We start from the raw sequence: 24569 nt of genomic DNA, 5'->3' as shown, positions 1-24569 counted from the left end.
AGCGAATCTTGTCTGCCGTGCTGTGCAGGGTAGAATGTCCGAATCATTATAAATTCTAGCGACAACTTCAGCACAGGAAAAGTAGTGCCACAGGACTAGCTTAAAGTAGCTTGTGGATGAATAGAGATAAGCTGCTCGCTCCACTCCACTGTCTTCTTCGTCTGCCATTTCCGATCGACCAATATGACTAAGCTCGCGCTCCTCGTTCGAGCAACTGCACTACTCCTTTGCTTGCTCATCTCCCAAGCAGCATCCACTTCCCATGGTCAAGCGAGTGTATCAGAATTCAGAAACTTGCCTTAGTAGTGAGCGAGATGCGCTCCTGTCCTTCAAGGCAAGCCTCGTCGACTGTTGTCAATGGAAGGGAATTCGGTGCAGCAACCGAACTGGCCATGTAATCAAGCTCAACCTCCGCAACATCGACATGGATAACTATGGCTATCGTCCAAACATGAGCAGATCATTGAGCTTGGCGGTAGGAGAGATGAGCTCCGCTCTGGCTACTTTGCAACACCTAAGGTATCTTGATCCGAGCTATAATTACTTCAACGGCACAAGCATGCCTGTTTTCATGGGTTCCCTCGGCAACTTAAGGTATCTCAACCTCGTGGGCATTTTTCAGTGGGATGATATCTTCCCAACATGGGAATCTCTCCAAGTTGCAATATCTTGATGTCAGATGGAATGATCTTCAATCAGTGGATCTTGCATGGTTGCCACGCCTCTCTTTGCTGAGTCATCTTGACATGAGCTTTGTGGATCTTAGTTTCATGAGGGATTGGGTTCACACATTTAACATGCTCCCTTCTCTTAAAGTGCTCCGCTTGCGCGGATGTGGCCTTAATAGTACCGTGTGTGCTAGTAATTTACATTCCAAGTCCAACCTCACACATCTCGAGGTCCTTGATATGTCTCGTAACTACTTCTTTGGCACTTCATTCAAGCACAACTGGTTCTGGAATTTTACAAGCCTGAAAGAGCTTTATCGTGTGACTCTACCTGTAGTATCTGTTGGACGCTACCTGTAACACAATGTAATCCCAACTCCAACCTTGTCTTAAAAAGCAAAAGAAAAAAAAGGTATGCTGTTTGGTACCTTATTTTTCCCACATCAACAACATTCAAGGCAAGAGTATACATGAAATTCATAAGAAATTATTTTAATTAAAAATATAGAGAGTCTCTCCTTTTTTGTGGTCTTTTTTACATTTCGTACAAAACCATGATTTTTTAGAAATAAAATATGAAAAACAATAATAGTTCAGCAAACAATTTTTAAACCACGTGAACATTTCTAAAAATATGTGAATATTTTATAAATATTAATGTTTTAAAAAATATCCGAACATTCACATAAAAATGCATTCACATTTTTGTAAAAATACATTCAGCGTGTATATCAAAATGATTATCATGTACTAAGAAAATGTTCACCATGTTTTAATGAATCTTGGTAGGCTTCAAAGCAAGTTCATGGTGTACTAAAAAAGTCCGACGAGTTAAAAAAAATGTTCACCATGTATTAGAAAATGTTCACCAGGATTACATTAATGTTCATCCTGTCATAAGAAATGCTTATAGTGTATTGCCCATCATCTACAAAATATGTCCACCGTGTTTTTAAAAGTATTCACCATATTAAAACATGTTTTTTGTTCAAAAAAATTAAACATGTTTACTGGGCTGAAAAAAATATTCACCATCTATTAAAGTAATGTTCAGCGTGTGTTAAATAAACATTCTGGCTTAAAAACTCATTCAATATGTATTTTAAAATTATTCACCAGGCTTTAAAACATGTCTTTTGTGTTCTTTTTTCACAAATACTCATATAAACACAAAGACAAATGCTTTTACTAATGAAAAAGGTAATAAAGGGGGGGGGGCATGAGCAAAAAAAGAAGTGAAAAAACAAAGAATGGAAAAGGGAAAAATGAAAAAATAAAAAGGAAATAGGATAAAATGAGTCTCCAAAATTGGTGCGAAGGAAATAATTCGGCGATAGAAGTACTAATGGGCCAGCAAAACTCAGTGCAAAACTACACCAAACAACCATGCCACCATCGAAATTATACTAATCCTCGGGTAAATTACCATAATAAGAATTTACACTAATACTCAAATTATATCAATCCCTCATACATATTGTCTCACAAATTACTCCAATTTTGCAATTGCACACGAAGAAGCGAGGCCATCATAAATATTCACCAATATAAGCTATTAATTGTCTATACTACAATCCGAAAATTAATATCCATCCTAAATATTCTCCTGAGATCCAATCTGACATGGCCTTCACTGCTCATTGGTTGAAGCCACCAACAACTCCTCCCATCCCATCAACGAGCTAAGGGTGGGAGAATATTGATCTTATCTGACTAGAGACCGCGGCGGAGGTCCTCGTTGGTGCCTTGGCAGATCTCAGAGAGTGGGGGGTGCGCGACGGTGAAGAAGACGGGAAAGAGAGGAGATCTATCGACTCAGAGATGAGACGAGAGGTCGGCAGCGGAAGACTCTGATTTGGCGGACAAGGGAAGCCCGGCTGACGAGGGGCTGTGCCAAGGACAGCCAGACACACACAAGGACTGATTCCATGGATTACCATTTGCAACAAACAAAAAATGTATTAATTGAATTTTCTCTGGGAAAATATGTATTCTGACATGTTTGGATAAAGAAATATTCTCCTTTGATTTTTTTTCTGTCAAAAATCTGGAATTCTATTAACTATGCAATGGTAATAGAAATGTACTTTTATACAAGAACAATCATGAAGAAAGGTCGTAACAAAGTTGATACACATTTTAAATAGCCTGTTTAGCACAACGACGAGCCACTACATTGGCCTCCCACCTTACATGAGTTAACCGAAAGCTTCTGTTCATCTCCTTAACCGACAAGTCACATAGATATCCGATCTGACATAGTCTCAAGAATACCATGGTTTGACCAGATCTTGTGTTGGCATGACCCAGGCCCAATGTGACTAGTCAATCTAACAACATCTCTAACTGCACAAGCCTCCTGCAACCTTTGCGTTGGTGCCACAACTTGATCTTGCTTTTCATGTTTGTCATCTCTGCAACTCGCAATTTTCACAAGAGAACCAAATCCAAATTGGCGAAGATCATGATTTGGGCCAAACAAATTACTAAAATACATTGTTTGTAGCGCCCCCACTAATCAAATGATTAAATATCATGTGGCCTAAGCTTCCGGCCTAAGCTATATTTGATAAGAAGCATGAGGAAGTAAACTGATGTAACAAAGGTTTCAACTGGGTTGGATATCACTCCGCTGTTAACTAAAAGTACTAGTTATGCAAACACGAGAGCAGTCACAAGAAAGAAGCACTTGGTTTGTGTTGAGTTGCTAACCTGAAGTTCACCAGTTTGAATGAATTTCCTCTAGCTAGTTTGCATACCGTGTATGAGAGTAAAAGAATACATTTTCTACCCTAGGGTGCTGGCAGACCTGGTGCACACATCGAAATGAAGAAAGTCAGTGAAATTTGTATTAAAGAAAGGGGAAATTTTAACATGCTCCCTCTTACCCCCTATTTTTACATGTGAGGTAAGAAGGTAGGGGTTAATATCAGACCACTAATTAATGAGATCAACGACTCAAAGCTATTATATACTCTAATCTTTTATGTGAAAAGAGGAGGTAAGAGGGAGCATGTTAAAACTGCTTGAAAGCTCCGCTCCCCTCGAGACGGCTGATCACCTCATCTTCGGATGCGCGTTCGCCCGACGCTTCTGGGCTGTGGTCGGGAAGAGCTCCCTGGAGACTACCTCCGTCCGCTCGCTTCACCTCCTCGCCGCGCCGCCACGGGTGCCGGAGGGGACGGGCCCAACCTTCCTGCTCCTCTGCTGCTGGCACCTTTGGAAGCACCGGAACGCGGTGGTCTTTCAGAGGGCTCCTCCGTCGCTCCCTGGACTCCTCAGCCGGTGCAGGGACGACGCGGTGCTCTGGCGTGTTCGTCTGCCTCGCCCCCTAAAACACGCGGTGGATGCCTGGCTGCCCTGTTTTTCCAATCCTGTTTGAGCCCCCTGCTGCTGGGTTTGAACCCCCCCCCCCACCCCTCTCTCTCTCTCTCTCTCTTGACCTTGTGAATGTACGATGCCTCATCTGGGCCTTTGGTCCACATATCTATACAAAAAATTCAGGTGGGGAAAACTCCCCCCCCCCCCTGTGAAAATTCAAAAAAAAAAACTGCTTGAAAGAATATGCACAAAAATGGTACGCAGGTCACCATCACTGGCCCTTCATGGTTTCCGAGCAAATATTTGCTCGAGTTCTAAAAGCTACTTTAAAGAGTGTGAACAAAATGGTAGCTCACGTTACCTGCTTCTATTTCCTTCTTTCCCATCACCATCACTTGCCCTTCTTTTGTGATTTCCAAGAACCAAAGCTCTAGTTTGGAAAGGTCTGACGAAGAACAAAATATAATATCATATGCCAATTAAATAGGTAAAATGCAACGACAAACAGGTAATATGATGTGCATCAAACTACCAATGGGGCAGCGATGAAGAAAGATTGTGACAATGTGAAACACAGACGAAATGGGAGGATTCCGTTACCACCGGTGGATTGTTTCAAAGAACAAATTGGAGTAGGCAGCCCTGCCTTAGGCATAATCAGTAGTGAAGGCCATATGCATCAAAGGAGCAAAAACGAAGGCACATTATGAAGCTGTTATGACAAATTGGGCCTGAACATAGCTTGACTTACTTGCTTTTTTTATTTTATTTTTCCGTCACCATCAATGACCTTTCTAAGAAAAAATTAGAGCAGGCAGGCAATGTCAATGCCTGAACATAGAGATTAGCTAAGTGCCTCAAGGAATAATCAGCAGCAGTGAAGATTGGTTAGAGAACTGCCCCAGGAATAGGAAAAAAAGAGAGTTTTAGCACATAAACATGTAACCTCGCCACGCTGGTGCCAAAGAAAGATTCTGCTAAGGCCTTGTACGATGCAAGACGCTTAGAGGAGGTGCTTAGAGAAATAAACCAATCTTTCTTTAAGAACCGGTGCTTATTTGTAGAGAGTAGACACTTAATTAGGTGTCTCTCCTGTAGAATAGGCACTCGTGCTTCAGAAAAAGTCAGTTTATTTTTCTAAGCGCCTCCCTAAGCATCTAACATAGTACAAGGCCTAAGAGGAATGCTTCTCCATTGCCCATTGGTTTCAACCGCCAACAACAGGCTCTCCCCCACTGATGGAGCGTCGCCGCCGGGGCGGAGGTCCTCATGGGGGCCCTAGCAGATCTTGATCACGTCAGAGAGGTCAATGATCTATAGTGAACAAGGGAAGAAGCTCCGCTGCATGCGGAAAATAATGGAGGTTCTTTTAACAGAAAATAAAAACGCTAAACGGGCCGGCCCAATGGAGAGGGATGGTGTGCGCCCGTTTTGAAAAACAAAGAAACGGTCGAACATAAGGCGAATCGGAAATCCTGGCCACCAAGCCGTGCCACCCCTATATCTTGTCTTTAGCAAGTCTAGATTCCGACTTGCTAAAGGGAGCGAGCAAGATAGGCCGACCCATGCGGGCGGGATGCCACGACCTCCTTTAATCAATACTATTCTAAAAACACTATGTTAAACTAAAATACTATTCTAAAATACTATTCTAATGGTATGCGGGTTTATTCTTGTAGTTTTTTTATATTTTAAAATATTCTAAATATATATGTTACAAAAAACACTATGGAAAAAACATTTGGAAAATATTGAACAAGTATTTGAAAAATATTAATCAAGCATTCGAAAAATGTTGAACAAGTACTTCAAAAATGTTGATAAACTATTTGAAAATTTTAGAGCAAGTATTTAAAAAAAATGTTAATCAAGTGGTCGGAAAATATTGAACAAGTATTTGAAAAATGTCAATCAAGTATTAAAAAAATGATGAAATTGTTTGATCACGTATATAAAAATGTTAATCAAGCATTTTGAAAAACAATGTTGAACAAGTATTTGAAAAATGTTAGGTGTGCATAGAATAAATGTTCAGCATGAATTAAAAAAATGATGAAAATCTTTTGCCATGTATATACGAATTTAGTCATGCATTTCTAAAAATGTTTAAAACTATATAAATTTTTTAATCAAGCATTTAGAAATATTATTTGTGCATAGAAAAAATGATTATCATGTATTAAAAAATGATGAATTTTCTGATTATGTATAAAAGTTTTTAATCAAGCATTTAAAAAAAGTTGAAAAAGTAATTGAAAAATGTTAATCAAGCATTTGGAAAATGTTAAATCTGTATAGATGAAATGTTAATATATTATCTGAAAAATGTTAATCAAGTTTTTAAAAATGATTAAAATATATAAGAAAAATGTTGATCAGATATTCATAAAATGTTAATCTTTTATTTTATAATTTTTAATCAATGGTTCATAAAATGTTACATAAAATGTGTATAAAACTTGTAACCATGTATTGAATTTTTTTAATTTTTTATTAGAAATATAAGTTAGATATACACAAAAAATTGTGGATAGAAAAATAATGAAAAACTAAGGGGAAACCGAGAGAAATAAGGAAAAAGGAAAGGAAAGATAAAAGCATTGAAAACCAAGAAATAAACATAGAAGACCGGAGCAAAACAAAGAAAAAGAAAGGAAATAAAAAACCATGAGAATGGTGGAGAATAAATAAAACCATATAAATTGAAAGAAAACCTGTGAAAATGTAGAAAAGAACGAAGAAAAATTATGAAAAACTAAAGGAAAAATAAAAAATAGCCCAAAAAATCCTATGACAAAACGGCTCTATACCCATTAAGTCGGTCGCGCCCTACAGGATTCCACGAACCAGACGATCACTAGATAGTAGCTCATCTTATCGTCTCGCATAATGCTAGATATAGGCACCGGCGCAGTGGAGACAGACAAACTTCCTTGTCATGGCCCCAACTTTCGCTTGATCCATTTCCTGAGAGACGAGAACAAATCGGCTTATTGGTCTTACGTTGTGGAAAGATAACCTGGTGGACTTTCGTTCAACCTAATACTTTCCTCCAGGTCCCCACATTTTTCATATACATTGTATATTTTTATATACATCTAAAACATTTTTTATACACGTTTCACATTTTCCAAATACGTGATTAACATTTTTTCAAATATATGTTTTCCAATATGTGATAAAAATACAAATACATGATGAAACATTTTTTCCAATGCGATTAATTGTTTTTAAAACTATGTGTTTTTTAAATTTTATTAAAAAAATGCCACGAACATATTTTAAAACTAATATTTCATTTTTGTAAATTTAATGTATTCTTTGAATGGTATGGAACATTTATTTTTCATTGTACAAACATTATTTTAAATGGCACATACATTTTTTGGAACATAAGCATATTTTTTTAAATGTCACAAGATTTTGTTTGAATGCACTCAACATTTTTAAAAATTACCTTAACAAATTATGTAGACTACATTAAAAAAATTAAAGTAAATTGAAATTTTGGTATATATGTATTTAGAATATTTTTGATAATATGAACAAAAGAGAAGAAATATAACTAACCTAAGGCGAGACATAGCCGCTCCGATGCAGTTCCACCGTCAGCTTCATCTCTAACTCACGCACGACTGTATCGGCTTCCACGCTGACATGCAAATCCATATCCAAATGGGGAACTCCAGGACATTCCGCCAACCCAACGTCCGCTCCCCACCATCCATGTCAGCTCCCCCTCCCTCCCTCCCCACACCAACTAAGGAAATGCAGTTTTCTCCAAACCGAAGGTGCGCTCGTGGCATGGCATCAGAGGTGAACTACGCAAGGTCAGTCACCATTTGAAAGTAAATAAGTTTCCTCCACATTTGAAAACATGATCCCATGATAATATCCCTAGATATCTCACTACACATAGCAAAACATGCATATTTACACACATAGAGTTGCCATGCACATGGACACAATGACACACACTATGGAGGCATTGCTATCACATCACATACCATGTGCTAAAGGTTACAATAGGTACATAGTCATCCTATTTTCCATCGTGCACAATAACCAACCAGTATACGATGATGTACACTAATCTGTTGATACGAGCTTTAGGTAAACAAATGGCTTAATGTTAATCTCCATATTTTTTGAAATTGTGCCCGTGAAGATTTTTTGAAACACCGTGAGTATACTTCAAAAATCATCCAACCATTCTGTTTTTGCACAACACCACTTCTCATGTTGTTTGCTGTCTGGAGATTTCAGGGATTTGCTGTTATCGTCCAGTGTGTGTGTGTAGGGGGCTGATTTTCCCTCTCTCATTGCAACGCACAGGCATGTTTGCTACTAATCACTAACGTAGGTTGACATCTGATCATGAATGGACTGTCATGATATAGATATGTATCCACCTCCGAGAGCCTCATGCCCCCAGCACTTCCCCGCGTCTTGCCTTGCTTCGTACCCCCACCCCACCCAGTCTCGGACTAGGACAAACCTATGTGGATCACCGACACGGTCATCGTTGGAGTGAGAAAATGAGGGGGAGCCGGATGCAGTGTGAGAAACGACAGAAATGGCAACCATGGGATGAAGCACATCTCAACGAAAGTCACAAAAAAAGATCATGGTGATCACGGCATCGGGTGCCTGCTTCCTACGATGATGTCCCCATCATCATGGCGATTGCAGCGGATGGTGCTTGCTTTCTCCGACGATGTCACTATCATCCAGATGGAGAATCTTGCCAGCAATAGCAAGTCCATCCCGATCTAATAGTTTGTGTCTCTTACCCTTCCTTGCATCCCCCAATTTTGATGGATTTAATTACTCGATCTGATCTCGGTGTTGGTGGAATGGGAGATGAGTGGAGGATCAGTCGACGTATTCAAATTGCAAGAAAGCGGAGGCTTTCCAGTTCAATTTATTCCTCCTTATCATGCAGGTGTTAGGGTGGCGCCCACCTCGAGGGGCGCCGCTCACGGCAAATCGTTGTCTTGCTGGTGCAGGCCGGTTGAACCGGTGTCTTGGGTCCAATACAACTTCTACACTTCTGCCCTACATCGACTCTAGCCATGTCTTCCTCCAAGATGTATGAGGAAGAGCACACAGGAGGACAAGGAGGACCACACCTCTATCATGTATGTCTTTTCACGTTATGAAATCCAAAACAGATTACCTTGCAAGGTCAGTACTACCTTTTGATGTTTGTGGTTGCCATCATTTTATTGTTACTTTTATAATGTCAAGCCACCAATCCTTCTCCATACTAGCACGATGTCTGTGCATTGCTATGGAACCATTGGCTTAGAGGTGGTGAAATAACATTAGTGCCCTTTATCAATGTCGTCCGAGAATATTAAATGACCATATTAGGTTGGGAGAGAACTAAAATCATGATCGATTTGGGTTGAAGTCACCTCTTTGTCTTTGTTATTTATGTCTTTTACAAAAAGTTGGTCTCACATGGAAGTAGTGTATTTGTTTATTTATGATATATCTCATATCTGAGTAAATTACATTTGTTTATATGTCTTTTGGAGTCCCTTTGGGGACATCCAATAAAATATACTACCTCCGTTCCAAAATAGATGACTCAACTTTATACTAAAGTTAGTACCAAGTTGAGTCATCTATATTGGAACGGAGGGAGTATGTCTCAGGGAAGGTTGCTAGTTTCACATGTGGATGTTGGACCCATACGTGAACTCACCACCAACTCCAATCTTTATACGTAGCAAAGATATATGCAGTTGTACAGTTCTACAACCGGAAATTTACATGTTATTTTTTTGCCTGATTCACACATAAATATTTAGAGATGGTTCAATGCATAATACAGGAGTAAGATGTATGATAATTATCTTACTCTGCTAGCATGAGGGGCTTGAGCTTTCTGTGTGGTATTCTGCACTCCTCTCACCATCAATTCGTAGTCAATAGTATTGACAAAGGATGAAACATACTGGTTGCTCAGCTTCCTGTATTGTGAGTTCTTTGACGTGACAGATGTCAACCTGATGGTATGACTGACAAGTTTCAGAAGCCTGCACAACTTGATCTGGGCATGTCTTTGGATCCCTGGAGGTAGGTGTCACAGGCTGCCAGTTGCCTTCCATGAGACACTACAAGAAACCTGTTAATCTATGATGGATTTCTGATGACGTTTTTGAATACTGCCATGGACGGACAAGTACAGCCCCGCAGGCCCACTCAAGCCCGATCGAGCCCGGCTAACCGTTCCTGGTATAAAATGCTAACCCTAATCCCTTCTCAGCCGCTCCTCTCTCCCTCTGCAGCCCCCATATCTCCTCCCACGCGACTCCTCGCCGCCGCCCCATGATTCCGACGACTTCCAGCCGCTATGGCCGGCGCGCAGCCTACCTCCATCTTCCCCTCTCTCTCTGCTCCTTCCTCCCATTCGGCTAGATTCACCACTAGCGCTCTCCAGCAACCCATCCCCGTGGCAAGGGTTCCGGCGACGGCGCGGCTCCGGCCGATCCTCTTCGTCGCCTGCCACCTGCTGGATGGTGCTCCTGGAATAGGGCCATGCGAGGCCGACCTCCCGCAGGATGTCCTGATGGGCGCACCCTGCAGCGGCATGTTCGGGATGAGCGCTTGCCCGATGGCCTTGTCCCGCTCGACGATGGCGGCGGCGAACGCCAGTGCTCCTCGTCCTTGAACCCGTCCACCCGTCCGGCGATGTACAGCTTGTCGTCATGCGCGTGTACGTGGTGGGCTTCCTCTCTCTCCCCCCTCTACCCCTAATCTGGATGGTATTTGCATCTGTTACATATATAAATATGAACTAGCACATATGCCCATGCGTTGCAACGGGAGAAAAGAAAATTCTCGCACACTCCAAGTGACCTATCCATGTTACCACTCTCTTCGTCATCATGGTCACGTTGTCCACCTCACAACAAACATGACAACCTCAAGGCAATGAGCTTGGTCATCACACTCTAGCACACTGCTTTCGAAAGACCTTACGGTGTGTCACAACGGAAAATTTTATCCCCATAACCAGCCTCCGTCTTAAAGAACAGAATACATCTAAACTAATAAATATCTACCTAAAATTTTTGTTACAGTGAAAAATGCAAATTATGTCAGCTATGTTTGAATTGAAAAATAATAGAATAATTATTCTTAAAGCTAGCAAAAGTTTGATTAGCTGTTACCACTGAGACATAAAGTTTGGAATTGAAACACATATTTTTTATGATACTTTTCTAGAATTGAAACACGTATCATTCAGTACATCCAGATATTCAGAGTGACGGTGGAAAGAAGGAAAAAAAATAAAAGCATTCTTTGTAAGAAAACGACATAAAATATCATATAGCCCAAGCCCAATAATAACACATAAAATCAAGTGAAACATCTATTTAATTATCTTCTAAAAATGAAGGATGTAATTAAAGAAAAAACAAATTAGGGCGAAAAACAACATAGATCATTTAATCAATCACTTTTTTCATGCATGTCTTCCTCATACCGCAACTATTATTGTTAAACATATTCAATGATTCAAATACACATTAGAGGAAAACAAACCACATAGCTAGTACAACCACTCTAGTGCACTTCATTTGAAAGAGTCACGCACGGATCAAAATAATGAATAGATCTACTTAAGAAAGTATCAGCTTGCAACCGATAAATAATAAAGAACAAAATAAAATATGGCAGCTACGAATTTTGAAGAACATACATAAACATGTATGTCAACATGCCACCAATCTTTGCAGCAGTCACGAAATCGCCTATCTCATAAAGACCGACAAATAATGGCAGTGGTAGTTAGCGACCGAACGGTCGCCTTCCGAATCTTTCCATCACGTGGCTGGGCCAAAGTTTTTCCATTCCTCATCCCTTATTATTCTTGCTTACTGATTCACGAGAAGCTTCCTTGATACCTAAGAACTTGAAAGAGATATATAAATTGAAAGGATTGAATATAAGAAAGCAAGATGGGACTATTTAATAATTCGAGGCTAGATAATCAATTAAATGTGGCTGCGTTGATAAACGGGTTGAGGCCAGGTGGTCCATTACTTGGGCCGGCCTCATTGCAGTTGACGATATCAAGTACCTAACTTGCCCCTAAAAGGAGTACCTAACTCCCCTAGCACGGCTCCTGTATGTACCTTATATACGCACGCCTACTCTTGTATCAAAAAGAGTCAGGCGATTTATTTTAACACACATAGCAGCGTAGCTGAGCTGGTTGGCACCGTGATTATCAAGCCAGCATTCTAGGGATCAAATCCCACCAGTGGTGCTTGTTTTTCTGGTTCAGGATTCTTCCTTTTTTTTCCCTTAAAAACGGACAAGCCAACACAGCTAGCAACAAATCGCGGGCTTACGTAAGAGGCACCAAAGACGGATCAAAAAACTGGTGGTCCCGCTATGGAAAAAAAAGTGGAGAAACAATCCTTCCTTTAATATTAGGTAAAGATAAGCACCACGGTTTGGTATGCATCTAGATCGGGATGGTACCTGTAGTAAACGGTCGCTCCCCATCTGTATGCGTCCATGAGTCTGCACACGGTAGCTACTTGGCTTTTATTTTGAACAAAACTCCTCCCTAATCTTTGTGGTTGCTACTCCATGTTTGTGGTTGCTGTCATGTACTCGATGCCTTTCTTGTTTCAAAATTCCAATACCTGAAAGTGGCACATCATATTTCCAGTTGTGGTCCTGTTTACATGGCTTTTTCTGATTTAGTTTCGGTCAAGTTTATGTGAAATATAATCTCCTTTTCTCTGTTACTTTGGTCTGAATATTTACATTTTAATTACCATATACGTACTAGTGCAGCATCCAGATATTTTGTTGGTGTTATCTTCCAAAATAATAGTAAATGCAGTCCTCAGATAGAAGTAAAAGTAGCATGTCTGCAAACAGAGTTGTACATGCAAACTTACTACAAGTGATGTAGATGATTGCTTGGAATCATAAAGATCTCAAATAAACATACAAAAACAGATTCTTAACACAAATATATATATATATATATATATATATATATATATATATATATATATATATATATATATATATATATATACTCAACTTGTGATGCCATGCAACCTATAAACAACAGTTTACAGTTCTATGATCATTTCCGTCCTGCAGTTCTAAATATTATGCGAACATACATTGCTTTATACAAGAGAAAGAAGTATGTGTACTTTAGAAAGCAAAATGTTGAAGAAACATATAAAAAAGATGTTGCATGGCTGTTGTTTAGGTCACTTCTTTATAGGTTATGATCTCTGAAAATCCACAAATTATACGGTTGGTTCACAATTGCTATTCAGGTCACTTTTTTATAGGTTAATACTTGCTTCATCCATTTATGAATGTGCAGGAAGGACTGTAGAACAGAGAAGGGGTTCATTGTAGAACAGAGAAGGGGTTCATCCACTAGTAGAAAACAGGGCTTTCGTTCGGCCAGAAAAGAGCATTAATCCCGGTTGCGTTACGAACCGGGACTAATGTGAGCATTAGTCCCAGTTCGAGCGGCGAGGGCACCGTACAGGCATTACTCCTGGTTCAAATGGGACCTTTAGTCCCAGTTGGTGCCATGAATCGGTACTAAAGGGTGCGATGCCCATTAGTATCGGTTCATGGCACGAACCGGTACTAAAGGTTAGCCTTTAGTACTGGTTCGTGCCACGAACCGGTACTAATGGTGTTGAGACCTTTTGTACCGGTTCGTGCCACGAACCGGTACTAATGGTGCAATTTTCAAATCCTACCCCCCCCGGTGTATCGCCTTTTCAGTTTTGTAAAAAGCAAAAGGAAATGATAAAAACTTCAAAAGTTAAAATCCTTCGAGATGTAGTTATGTTACCACATCTACTAGTTAGGAAAATTTAAAAATTTAAATTTGGACATGTTTTGCAAAAAGTGCAGGGAAAATGTAAAACGGCTATAACTTTTGCATACGATGTTAGAAAAAAACATATAATATATCAAAATGTTCAGCACGATAATACGACCTGTTTGCAAATTGTTAGAATCCTCAAGTTCATTTTTTTGAATTTTTGTTAAATCTGGTCAAACTATGGTCAAACTACTTATTCAAGAAGTATTAGTGTTACTAAATAATTATTCAAGAATATTAGTGTTACTAAATAATTATTTCAGTTTTTTTGAATTTTGGTCAAATCTGGTCAAACTGTGGTCAAACAATGGTCAAACTACTTATTCAAGAAATATTAGTGTTACTAAATAATTATTCAAGAATATTAGTGTTACTAAATAATTAATTCAATTTTTTGAATTTTGGTCAAACCTGGTCAAACTGTGATCAAACTATGGTCAAACTATGGTCAAACTACTTATTCAAGAAATATTAGTGTTACTAAATAATTATTGTTTTTAAGAACAATAGTTTCAAACTCAAACAGTGAAATGTGTGACTTCATGCTCAAGCTGAATTCCTGAGGGTTAATAGGATTGACATCTTATTATTGTTAGGAAAACAACAAGTGCAGAGACTTGGAAACGAGGGAGAATAGAACCCGGAAGTTAAGCATGCTCAGGCTGGAGTAGTGAGAGGATGGGTGACCGTCCGGGAAGTTAGATGATTTGGAATGATGAGGGGTGATTAGATATTAGAGGTTAAATTAAGCAGTGATGAGGGGTGATTAGAGATTAGAGGTTAAAAAATTCAGAAATTTGAAAATAAAAAAATCAAAAAAATTCAAAAAAAATCATAAAATTTCCTTTATTACCAGTTGGTGTTACCAACCGGAACTAAAGGTGGACCTCCAGGCAGCAGCCACGTGGAGGACCTTTAGTCCCGGTTGGTATAAGAACCGGGACTAAAGGCCCTTTTTCTACTAGTGATCATGTTGTTTGGGTTGGTTTGCGCTAGCTCCGGCGATGGTGTTGTCGTCCTCAGCCACAAATGTTGAAGGTATCCCCCTCCCTTCTTCCCTTTGCTCTTGTCATGTGTTCATTTTGCTTGCTTTCCACAAGATACTATCCCAGCTTGTTGGCAAACAAGCTCATTTCATTTGCTTTTCTCATATGTGAGTTAAGTATGTTTATACCATATAAAGTGAGCTAACCAAAGATCGTTCCCTTATCTGGTAGAGAGACTCGGCTGCGTTGTTGTAGCAGAAAACAAGATATTAAAATGATAACCATTAGTGCCATTTTTATTACCTTCTCCAAGCAAAATCTTGGCAGCACATTAACTAGACTGTTTGCTTCTAGTCATGGAAACTAAATAAATTTTATGGTTCTCATTTTTCTTAGTAGAGGGGTTGTCCTTTCCCACATAATGACATACCTCGATAGATTTTTAGAATGCTCTGGGAGCTGGAATGCGTTGTTACATTCAGACCTCTAACACGGTCACTCCATTGAGTTGTGATAAATTTATTTCACCAAGTTGTCGTTCCAATCTTCAGTTTGTGAAATTCGTTGCCTGATATTTATGAAAATTAGAACTCATGAACCATGGTTAGTACTATGTATATTATATTCTGTGGACCTGAACTTTCTTAGGCAGGGCTATGATGTTACTAACATCTTATAATGTACTTATGCTAAGAAACTTTCAGGACATCTTATAATGCTCTGGGAGCTAGCTTTGCACGTACGTGTGTGTGCTGCTGCTATCTGGTGAATTGATCTAGTGATCAAAAGCCAACAAATGATGTAATGTTCTATACCAAATTACTAATAGTGGCTTGCAACCAACAATTCTTATAATCCCTTGAGCACCGGAGTCCCTCCATTGTGCCCATGGCCGCAATGACCATCGCCCTGCTAGGCTCGAATTCGAGCAGAGCAGCACCCCCACCCCCTCTCATTCCTCCACCAGTAGACCTCCCAGATCCTAGCACATCCCCCACCCCTTCTATTGTCACCGGAGCACCCGTGGCTGTGCCCCCGAAGTTCTGTCGCTGCCCGTGTCCGCGGCCACCTCGAGCTGCCGCTGCTCTGCCCTTCCTCGGTGACCGTGTCCAGGCTAGGCGGGCGCAACCACTACTAGGGAAAACCCCAACAGTAGTGCGGTGTTTCCGACTAGCAGTAGCGTAGGGCCCCGCACTATTGCTAGGGCTCTACAGCAAATATTTAATAGTGGTGCAGTTTGACGTACGCTACTGCTATGGTACCTAGCGGTAGCACTGGCGGAACCAGTGCTACTCCTAAACATAGTAGTAGCGCCTGTCATACCAACGCTACAGCTAATTATTTTTTCTTATGCGTGTTTGCACTGTGTTTGTAAATTTTTTATACTGTAGTTTTATCACATTATTTTATGATCATCATTAGTTATTATATCAGTGGGTGAACGAGACATGGATTAGATTCAAGTGGAGGCAACATGGCGCAGATCTAAAGTACTACTAATCAAAGTGACTTTGTTTGGATTGGTAGTACTTTATATTTGTACCGTGCCGCCTCCACTTGAATCTCATGCACGTTTCTTTCATCGACAGATATAATAGCTCATCATGCTCACAATGATATAACAACTAAGCATCATCATCATCATAATAACTCATCATCATTATCATGATAACACAAGGCATACCCATCATTATCATAGTCATCTAGCAACTTCAACTCGTTATCATAGTCATAAACAACCCTAGTTAATTATTTTTAGCACATGATCATGAGTATTTGCTAGGAACTGCTACGTTCTCTAAGGTAAAAAATACCATATAACCAAATAGCCCCTAACTCTCCATTATGAAGAATGAAGATTACCTTGTCTTCAATTCATGCGCTTCGCTCAATGTTGCTTCCAAGTAGCTCCCTATGATTATTCATAAAAAAAATCCATTCTTTGATTGTGAGGTCTTCATTGGTTTTAGAAATCTTGTATGAACAGCGGTGAACCTAGGCGGACCTGGCCTATAAGGTAATAACATCAAGGCGACCTTTCAGAAACATCAGATGCGGCAAACAATCCTTCGGGATTTTTTGTTAAAGAACGTAATAATAACGTCGTAGTTAGCAATGTACATTAGCTTTAGAAGAATGTATGCTAAAGATGCATTGATGTCGTAATATTACAAAATCTTACCATGCCACCTCCATGGATGTTGACGTAGTTCAACACATGCACTAGTGGACGTATTGACCATTTCGGACTAAAGGGGTTCTGCAATTTTCAAACTCTACCCCCCCCCATCGCCATTTCAGTTTAAAAAAACAAAAGAAAATGATAAATACTTCAAAATTTAAATCCTTTAAGTTGTAGTTATGTTACTACATCTACTAGTTAGGAAATTTAAAAAACATAAATTTTGACATGTTTTGCAAAGAAGTGTTATGAAAAATTAAAACGGCTATAATTTTTGCATACGATGTCGAAAAAAACGTATAATATATCAAAATGTTCAGCACAAAAAGTCGGTTCCGAATTCGAAGGCCATAGGCCGCCTTGCATATTTTTAGAATCCTCAAGTTCTGAAAGGAAAAAAGTTATCCTCAAATTTTAGTTTTTTTGAATTTTTGGTCCAACTCTGGTTAAACTGTTGTCAAACTATAGTCAAACTACTTATTCAAGAAATATTAGTGTTATTAAATAATTATAGATTTTATAATAATAGTTTCAAACTCAGACGGTGAAACGTGTGACTTCATGCTCAAGTTCAACTCCTAAGGGTTAATAGGATTGACAGCTTACTATTGTCAGGAAACTAGGGGGAATATGACTCGAAAGTTAAGCGTGCTTAGGCTTATAGCGAGGATGATTAGTAGTTGCCCAAAATTAGCAGCAGCAAAATTGAATGGATCTAACACATATGTCAGAGGTCCTAATGGTACTAAAATTGTTTCTTATGTATATTGTGTGTGATTTCATGTGGCATTACTACTGTTTCATTGTCAATGTCAATAAGAACTTTGAGATCCAGACATTCAAAAAAATTAGATCCTTCTCAAGTTTTTCTGTTCCCATAACAAACTAATAAGGAACTGAAGTAGCATGAATAGTGAATAAGTTTTATTGTTGCAAGCAGAGAGGAGCATCTATGGCATGTATACTTGATCATGCCTCGTTACTGTTTATCAAATGTTTTATTCTCTCTCAAGAAATTTGTTCATGGAGATTGAAATCATTACAAATCCATGTCCTCCACCTCCAACTTCCATATAGTACAACAAATAGCAGAGTGCCCGCAATGAAGCTTGATAAAAACTGTAATCTCATCATAAACAATTCAGCGGAGATAACTGTGCATCCTGAGTTCTGATACAAACCTAATATAGACGACTATTATTTTTAGATAATCAAAGTACTGGAGCTAAAGAAAACTAAGCAAAACGATACAAACAAAATCAGGTGAAAAGCCATCATGTCTCCTTTGGGGGAAAGGCAAAAAAAAACTGCGGTGAACAACATCAGCTTGGACAGGTGAATGTGTGATGACGGCAGAGTTTACGGGATGGCACTTCGTCTTGTCAGCTTGAGTTATAGGATCTTCATTTTGTTGTCACTTTGAACGAATAATAAGTTGACACCGCACATGGAAAAAGAAAACCAAATCTAGAAAAATGGACCTTATTTTTTTATGTGAAAAAGGGAGTTTATAGGCATACCTATGTTGCACGCTCCTAGTAGCCCTTGTAGCAGCAGAAAAAGGTTGTGATCTACATGTATAGCATCCTAGTAAATAACATACCAGAACTTGACAAATTTGTACATTCAGTAGGCAGAACCCCGCTGCACTTTGCCAAAAGAAATATGTAAATAATTCAGAGGATCTTGGAGATAAATTGAAGCAAATACAAATAAACAAATTATGTAGACATGTTTAAGAACAGGCGGCCCACGATACAATGAGTTTGGTTAACAAACAGCATAATAGATCGCTAGTTTGCTGCATCATGAAGAAAGAGCAGCGTATATCTCTATCCTGTAACTATTTTGGCTTCCACCAAAGTATATGCGTGTCCTTCCGGCGTCTGCGATCTGAAACTTCTTCCACCAAAGGTTTCGTGGATGGAAATCAAGTCGTGAGGGAGAGGAAGAATGAGTAATCTGCGCAGAGAAGTGTAGAAGATGAGGAATTAGATGGAGAATAATCATTAGCGTGTTAGGGAAAGAAAGCTATAGCATGAGAGATGAGAGATTAGATGGATATCAAGTGTTACCGTGCTAGAGAAGGAAAGCTACAGAAATTCTACAAAGTTTAGCGTGGGAGATGAGCGATTAATGGATATTATTGTTACCGTGTTAAAGAAGAAAGTAGCATCGTACGTGCCATCTCTTATTTATCGGATGCTCAAACAAACTCGGTCCGAATGCCAATCGTTTTCCTCCTGTCCCTGGCGGCTGGAACCCTAGCCGCCGCCAGGAGAGCCAAATCTTCCAGCGCCGTCCTCCGGCGGCTCCCCTCCACCGGCAACCTCGGTCGTCAGTGGTGAGGGGGGTCGCCGGATTCACGCGTGTGGATCGTTTTTACTCCCTCGTATTCTAGATTTTTAGGCTGTTCATCGTCTTTGCTTCGGCGCTACGATGATAGCACTGAATAAAGATTCTTTGGATCCTTCCTTACAAAGGCCATCGGTCCTATGGTTGGGGATGGATTTGGAAACCAGTCTGTTCAAGCAAGGATGGCGTGGCGGCGGCGACATCCTCGTGGTGGATATGTGTCCTCGGGCTCCGCCGTTGCGACGGCATTTGCTCCAGCGTCGGTGTGAAGTTTGGGAGGTAGTCCAGGAGCGGATGCAGATTGTGGTCTGCATCGATGACGTCTGTAAGACGGAACATGTGCTGGGTTCGTGGTTCGTGGATGGCAGGTATGGTTTCCTTCTGCGACGTCTTAGTCGTGGTGGAGTGTCAGATCTGGAGTTCGATGGCATTGTCCGGGGTGTTGCCCCGGTCTGATTCGTTCAATGGTAAGGGCTTCACTTTTGGTGAGCCACCTTGGAGGTCCGCAAAGCTGCATATCAGCGATGGAGCCGCGTCGAGCTCGGGTGAGGAGGTGATACATCATTCTTTTCTTCGGTGGCTGCTGTCGTGGTGCCGGAGGCAGGTGATGGGCGTTGGTGTCAAGCTCAGAGATGTTCTGCTATCTTTTCAGTTTTTTCATGTCGGTCCTTACGTGACATGTACTTCAATCCTTTTGATATGAATGAGACACGTATTACCATGCAAAAAAAGGAACTCGTGCGATTTTTTTTACGTTCCATCTCCTGTTTATTGTATTCTAACTAAAGGAGAAGGAAATTATGTGATGATATTTGTTTTAGAATGTCAGATCTCTTTTTTTTGTAACGGTGATTCAAGTCTAATGTTTTAGGAAAGCTATATCGGGCGATATCTTTTTTACGTGACATGTCCGGTTTATTGTATCATGATTAAAGTGGAAGTATATTCTGTGATAATATTTCTTGTTTTAGGAGGTGAGATCTCTTTTTTCTTAAGGGTTATTCAATTCTTATTTTTTAGGAAAGCAAGTATCCTGTGATATCTTTTTTTATTGCGGCATGCATCTCCTGATTATTGTACCGTGATTAGGAGAAGGAAAGTCTGTGTTTTTTAGGCGTGAGATCTCTTTCTTTTTTTAATGCTGATTGAAGTCTAATTTTTTAGGCATGATTCAAGGAGATAGGCAGTATTGTGTCATATCTTTTTTTTGAAATTCAACCATGACTTCATTCAATCATAAAAGGCAGGGATTTCTGCCAAAAGAATTTGCAAAATACAATCTGGGGGATCATTCACCCAGAGCTTACTAAGATTATTTGCTACTCCCTCCTTTGCTAGTTCGTGCGCGGCTCCATTCGTAGTCCTTCGGACCAAAGACACCTTCCATTTCCTTAACGCCAACATGGTTTTCACCTCCTTTATCATTCGTCCCAACGAGGAGAGGTCGGCATCTGCACTTTGCAGCGTGCGTACCACTTCTTGGTAGTCCATCTCAATGTGCAGCTTGGCGAAGTTTAAGTCCCCCGCAAGTTGCACTGCCCTCTTGCAGGCCTGAAGCTCCACCAATGCTGGGTCACCACCCATAGGATAGTATTGGCACGCTCCCGCAATGAAAGTTCCGTCTGCGTTCCTGAACCCCCCCCCCCCCCCCCGCGCCCCCCTTTCCTCCTCCCTTGGCAGTTGCACCATCTACATTCGCCTTGATCCAACCATCAGCTGGAACGCTCCATTTTTGGACCGGGGTTACTCGGGGCATCTTGCTCCCTCTGCCATTGACCTGCTGTCACTCCTCCATAAGCCTCATGACCATCGCAGCCATGTCACCCGCCTCCTCAATTCTTGTCCCTTCTCGCGCATTGTTCCATGCCATCCACAGCGCATATAGTCCCTGCACCATTATAGCTCGAGCATCATCCGAAGCATCAGCAAACCAAGTCATGAGCCACTGAGATAGCGCACTCTGAGAGCAAACTGACTCCGGCTGGATTGCCGCCGGTGCTCCCAATTCCGAGTGCAAAAATTTCCAGAATTTTGCATAGTGGGGACACCGCCAAAACCTGTGTAAGTTCGTCTCCTCCCTTCCACACACTGCACAAAAACACCCTAGGTTTGATCTTGCACCTATGCAGCTCCGAGCCCACCGCCAATCCATTACGGATCAGGCGCCAAGTGTGGATTTTCACTCTCCCCGGCGCCACCATATCCCACAGGTTCATCCAAGCTTTGGGGTTCACGACCGATGACGGCGACCCCGGGCTCCCGGTCTTTGCCTTTTTCTGCGTCATGCCAAGATGGTAGGCTGATCTAACTGTGAACACACCATCTTTTGTATAATTCCATGCTAGGTAATCCTCCACCATCGCCCCCCACTGTTATCTGCATGATATCGCATGCTTCCACTGGGGGGGGGGGACATATTCTGCACCTTCTCCCGATCCCAGCTCGAGCTAGTTTCATCTAGAAGATCTCCAACTCTAGTTATGCCCGGGACAAACACTTGGCCCAGTGGCTTCAGGATGCCCTTACGCGGAATCCAATTGTCATGATGTATACGGACTCAGGATCTATCTCCAATATGCCAAATGAGCCCGTCCCGGAGTAGTTCACGACTGTGAATGATGCTCCTGAACGTGAATGACCCCCCATCGGGACAAGTGGCATTGAGTATTGAGATAGAAGACAGATTCCCGCACATTTTTTTGGTGAGCTGAAAGCTGCTCACGGTGAAGATAGGAGTAGATTGTAACCCCGATTTGATTAATACCTCCCTGGCCATCTTGGATAGGCCCTGGCCCTTCCACCCTGAAACTTTCCCCTTAGCACTCTCTTTGACATATTTAAAAGTTCCATCCTTGGATTTCCCCACCATCGTTGGTAGGCCCAAATATCTCTCATTGAGAGCCTCCGATGAAATGCCCATAGTTTGTTTCGGAGCCTCCTTTTCCTCCTCAGCACACCCATTCCCAAAAAATATAGCCGATTTCTCCAGGTTTACTTTTTGTCCGGAGGCCACTTCATAATCCTGCAAGATAGCACGGAGGCAAAGAAAGTTATCGTGAGACCCTTCCAGGAAGACAATACTATCTTCAGCAAATAGCAAGTGAGTGACCGTGGGGCCAGTGCTCCCAAACGAGACACCCTTAATCTTCTTCTCCTCTTGGGCATGCTTCAACAAAGCTGAGAATCCCTCCACACAAAAGAGAAAAAGATATGGTGACAACGGATCCCCCTGCCAGAGGCCCCTAGACGGGAGAAATCTGTGTGAAAGGCCACCATTTAACTTCACCGAGAAACTCGCTGACCTGACACACCTCATGATCATCTCTCTCCAGTGAGCTGAGAAACCATACTTTGTCATCACCTGGTCCAAAAAAGTCCACCCCACCCTGTCATAAGCCTTCATCATATCAAGCTTAATCGCACAAAGTGGTTTCCTCCTCTTCCTTTTCCTAATTGCATGAACACACTCATAAGCCACCAACACGTTGTCCGTGATTAATCTCCCCGGGACGAACGCACTTTTGCTCCTCCGCAATCAACATAGGCAGCACCTCCTTGAGCCTGTTTGCCAAAGTTTTTGACGCGATCTTATATAGTACGTTGCACAGACTAATCTGTCTGAACTGAGTGAGCATCTCCGGCGAGGCCACCTTGGGAATCATCACAATAACTATATCGTTGAAACCTTCCGGCGTCGTCCTCCCTGCCAAGAAATCCCATATAGCTGCACACACCTCCTCTTTTACCAACGACCAGTGTCGTTGGTAAAACATCGCCAGGAAACCGTCTGGTCCCGGGGCTTTTGTTGGCCCCATCTAAAATAGTGCTTTCTCAATCTTCTCATCTGCAAACGGTGTTGACAGCCTATCATTCATGTCGTTTGTCACGGTCGTCTCAATATGTTGTAGAATCTTGTCACCGTCCCGCAACCCCTCTGATGTGAATAGCAGCACATAAAAATTTGCGGCCTTCACTCGCATACCCTCATCATCAGTGCATTTGGTACCATCCTCCCTCTGTAACGCCTTGACAGTATTTTTCCTCTTTTGATGCGAAGCTCTGTTCTGAAAATACTGAGTATTCTGATCACCATATTGTAGCCAATCCACTCTTGATCTCTGTTTGTAATAAATCTCCTCCCTCTCGTACAACTCATGCAGCTGATCTTCAATGTCCATTATTTCCTGCCTATACCCTGTTCGTAGAGCCCGTTCCTTCGCATCTTTCAGTTGCCATTTTAAATGCACTATCTGCTTTTTTATGGACCCAAAAACCTCCTTGCTCCAAGTTTGCATCGCCTTGGCCATCAAGGCAAGCTTCTTGTATGCCGCTCCCACTCAGGGCTGCATCTGATTGGCCACATGGGCCTCTTCCCATGCATTAGCTACCATGGTCTCGTAGTCCGCATGCCTAGCCCACGCGGCCTCGTACATGAATGACCTCTGCGCCCGCGCCGATTGGTCGACCAGCGTCGACGCAACCCACATGAATAGCGCCTGATGATCAGACTCCTCCGTTAAGATATGTTGCACCTCGGACGCCGGGAACAGCTGCATGAAAGAAGCAGAACACGTGGCCCGATCCAGTCTGACTTGAATATTCTCTGTTGCATGCCTCTTATTATCCCAAGTGAACGGGTACCCTAAGAACCCCATGTCCGCAAGCCACAGTCGGCCAAACAATCACGAAACTCGCCCATCTGTCTGATGCATCTGGGTTTGCCACCAATCTGTCCTTTTGCACAATTGCTTCGTTATAGTTCCAACACAGATCCACGACAAATTATCTTGGGTCCTCAATACCTCAATACTTCCCACGTTTTCGCCCTTTTTTCCACACATGGCTCCCCATAGATTCCAGTGAATCTATAGATTTTCCTGACCACCTCTAGTTGGGCATCTATATAATACTGACACCACGGCCTAACTATTGCATTGACATGATCTCGCCACCACAGAGCAAGCCCTCCACTCTTGCCCACACAATTCACCGCAACTCCTTGACTAAACCCTAACCTCTACTTGAGCCTCTCCATTGCTTTTGCCAATTTTTTATCTCCGGTAAGAACACCATCGCTGGGTTGTAGGACCGTATCAGGTCTCGAAGCTCGCCAACTGTCGAGTCCAACCCCAATCCTCGACAGTTCCAGGCAAATAGAC

At 41.4% G+C, this 24569-nt stretch overlaps 1 protein-coding gene and 1 pseudogene across 1 annotated transcript; one reads left to right on the top strand and one right to left on the bottom strand.

The window, feature by feature from the left end:
* Nucleotides 1-132: 132 nt before the first annotated feature.
* On the top strand, nt 133-1028 carry LOC125519626 (receptor-like protein EIX1; annotated as a pseudogene).
* Nucleotides 1029-20640: 19612 nt separating this feature from the next.
* Nucleotides 20641-20994, bottom strand: LOC147962863 (uncharacterized). The gene has a single exon (XM_087534335.1). The coding sequence runs from the start codon at nt 20992-20994 to the stop codon at nt 20641-20643; it is 354 nt and encodes a 117-aa protein (XP_087390461.1).
* Between the last annotated feature and the right edge of the window lie 3575 nt (nt 20995-24569).

Source organism: Triticum urartu, chromosome 7A, assembly GCF_056163025.1.
Source record: "Triticum urartu cultivar PI428250 chromosome 7A, HENAU_Tu73, whole genome shotgun sequence".
NCBI classification, from domain to species: Eukaryota; Viridiplantae; Streptophyta; class Magnoliopsida; order Poales; family Poaceae; genus Triticum; species Triticum urartu.
Note: the sequence above shows the minus strand (reverse complement) of the source record. Positions and strands in the feature narration are given on the sequence as shown.

Bases quoted from the DNA above. Each gene is read 5' to 3' on its own strand.
- LOC147962863 (XM_087534335.1), bottom strand. From the start codon at position 20,994: ATGGGTGGTGACCCAGCATTGGTGGAGCTTCAGGCCTGCAAGAGGGCA.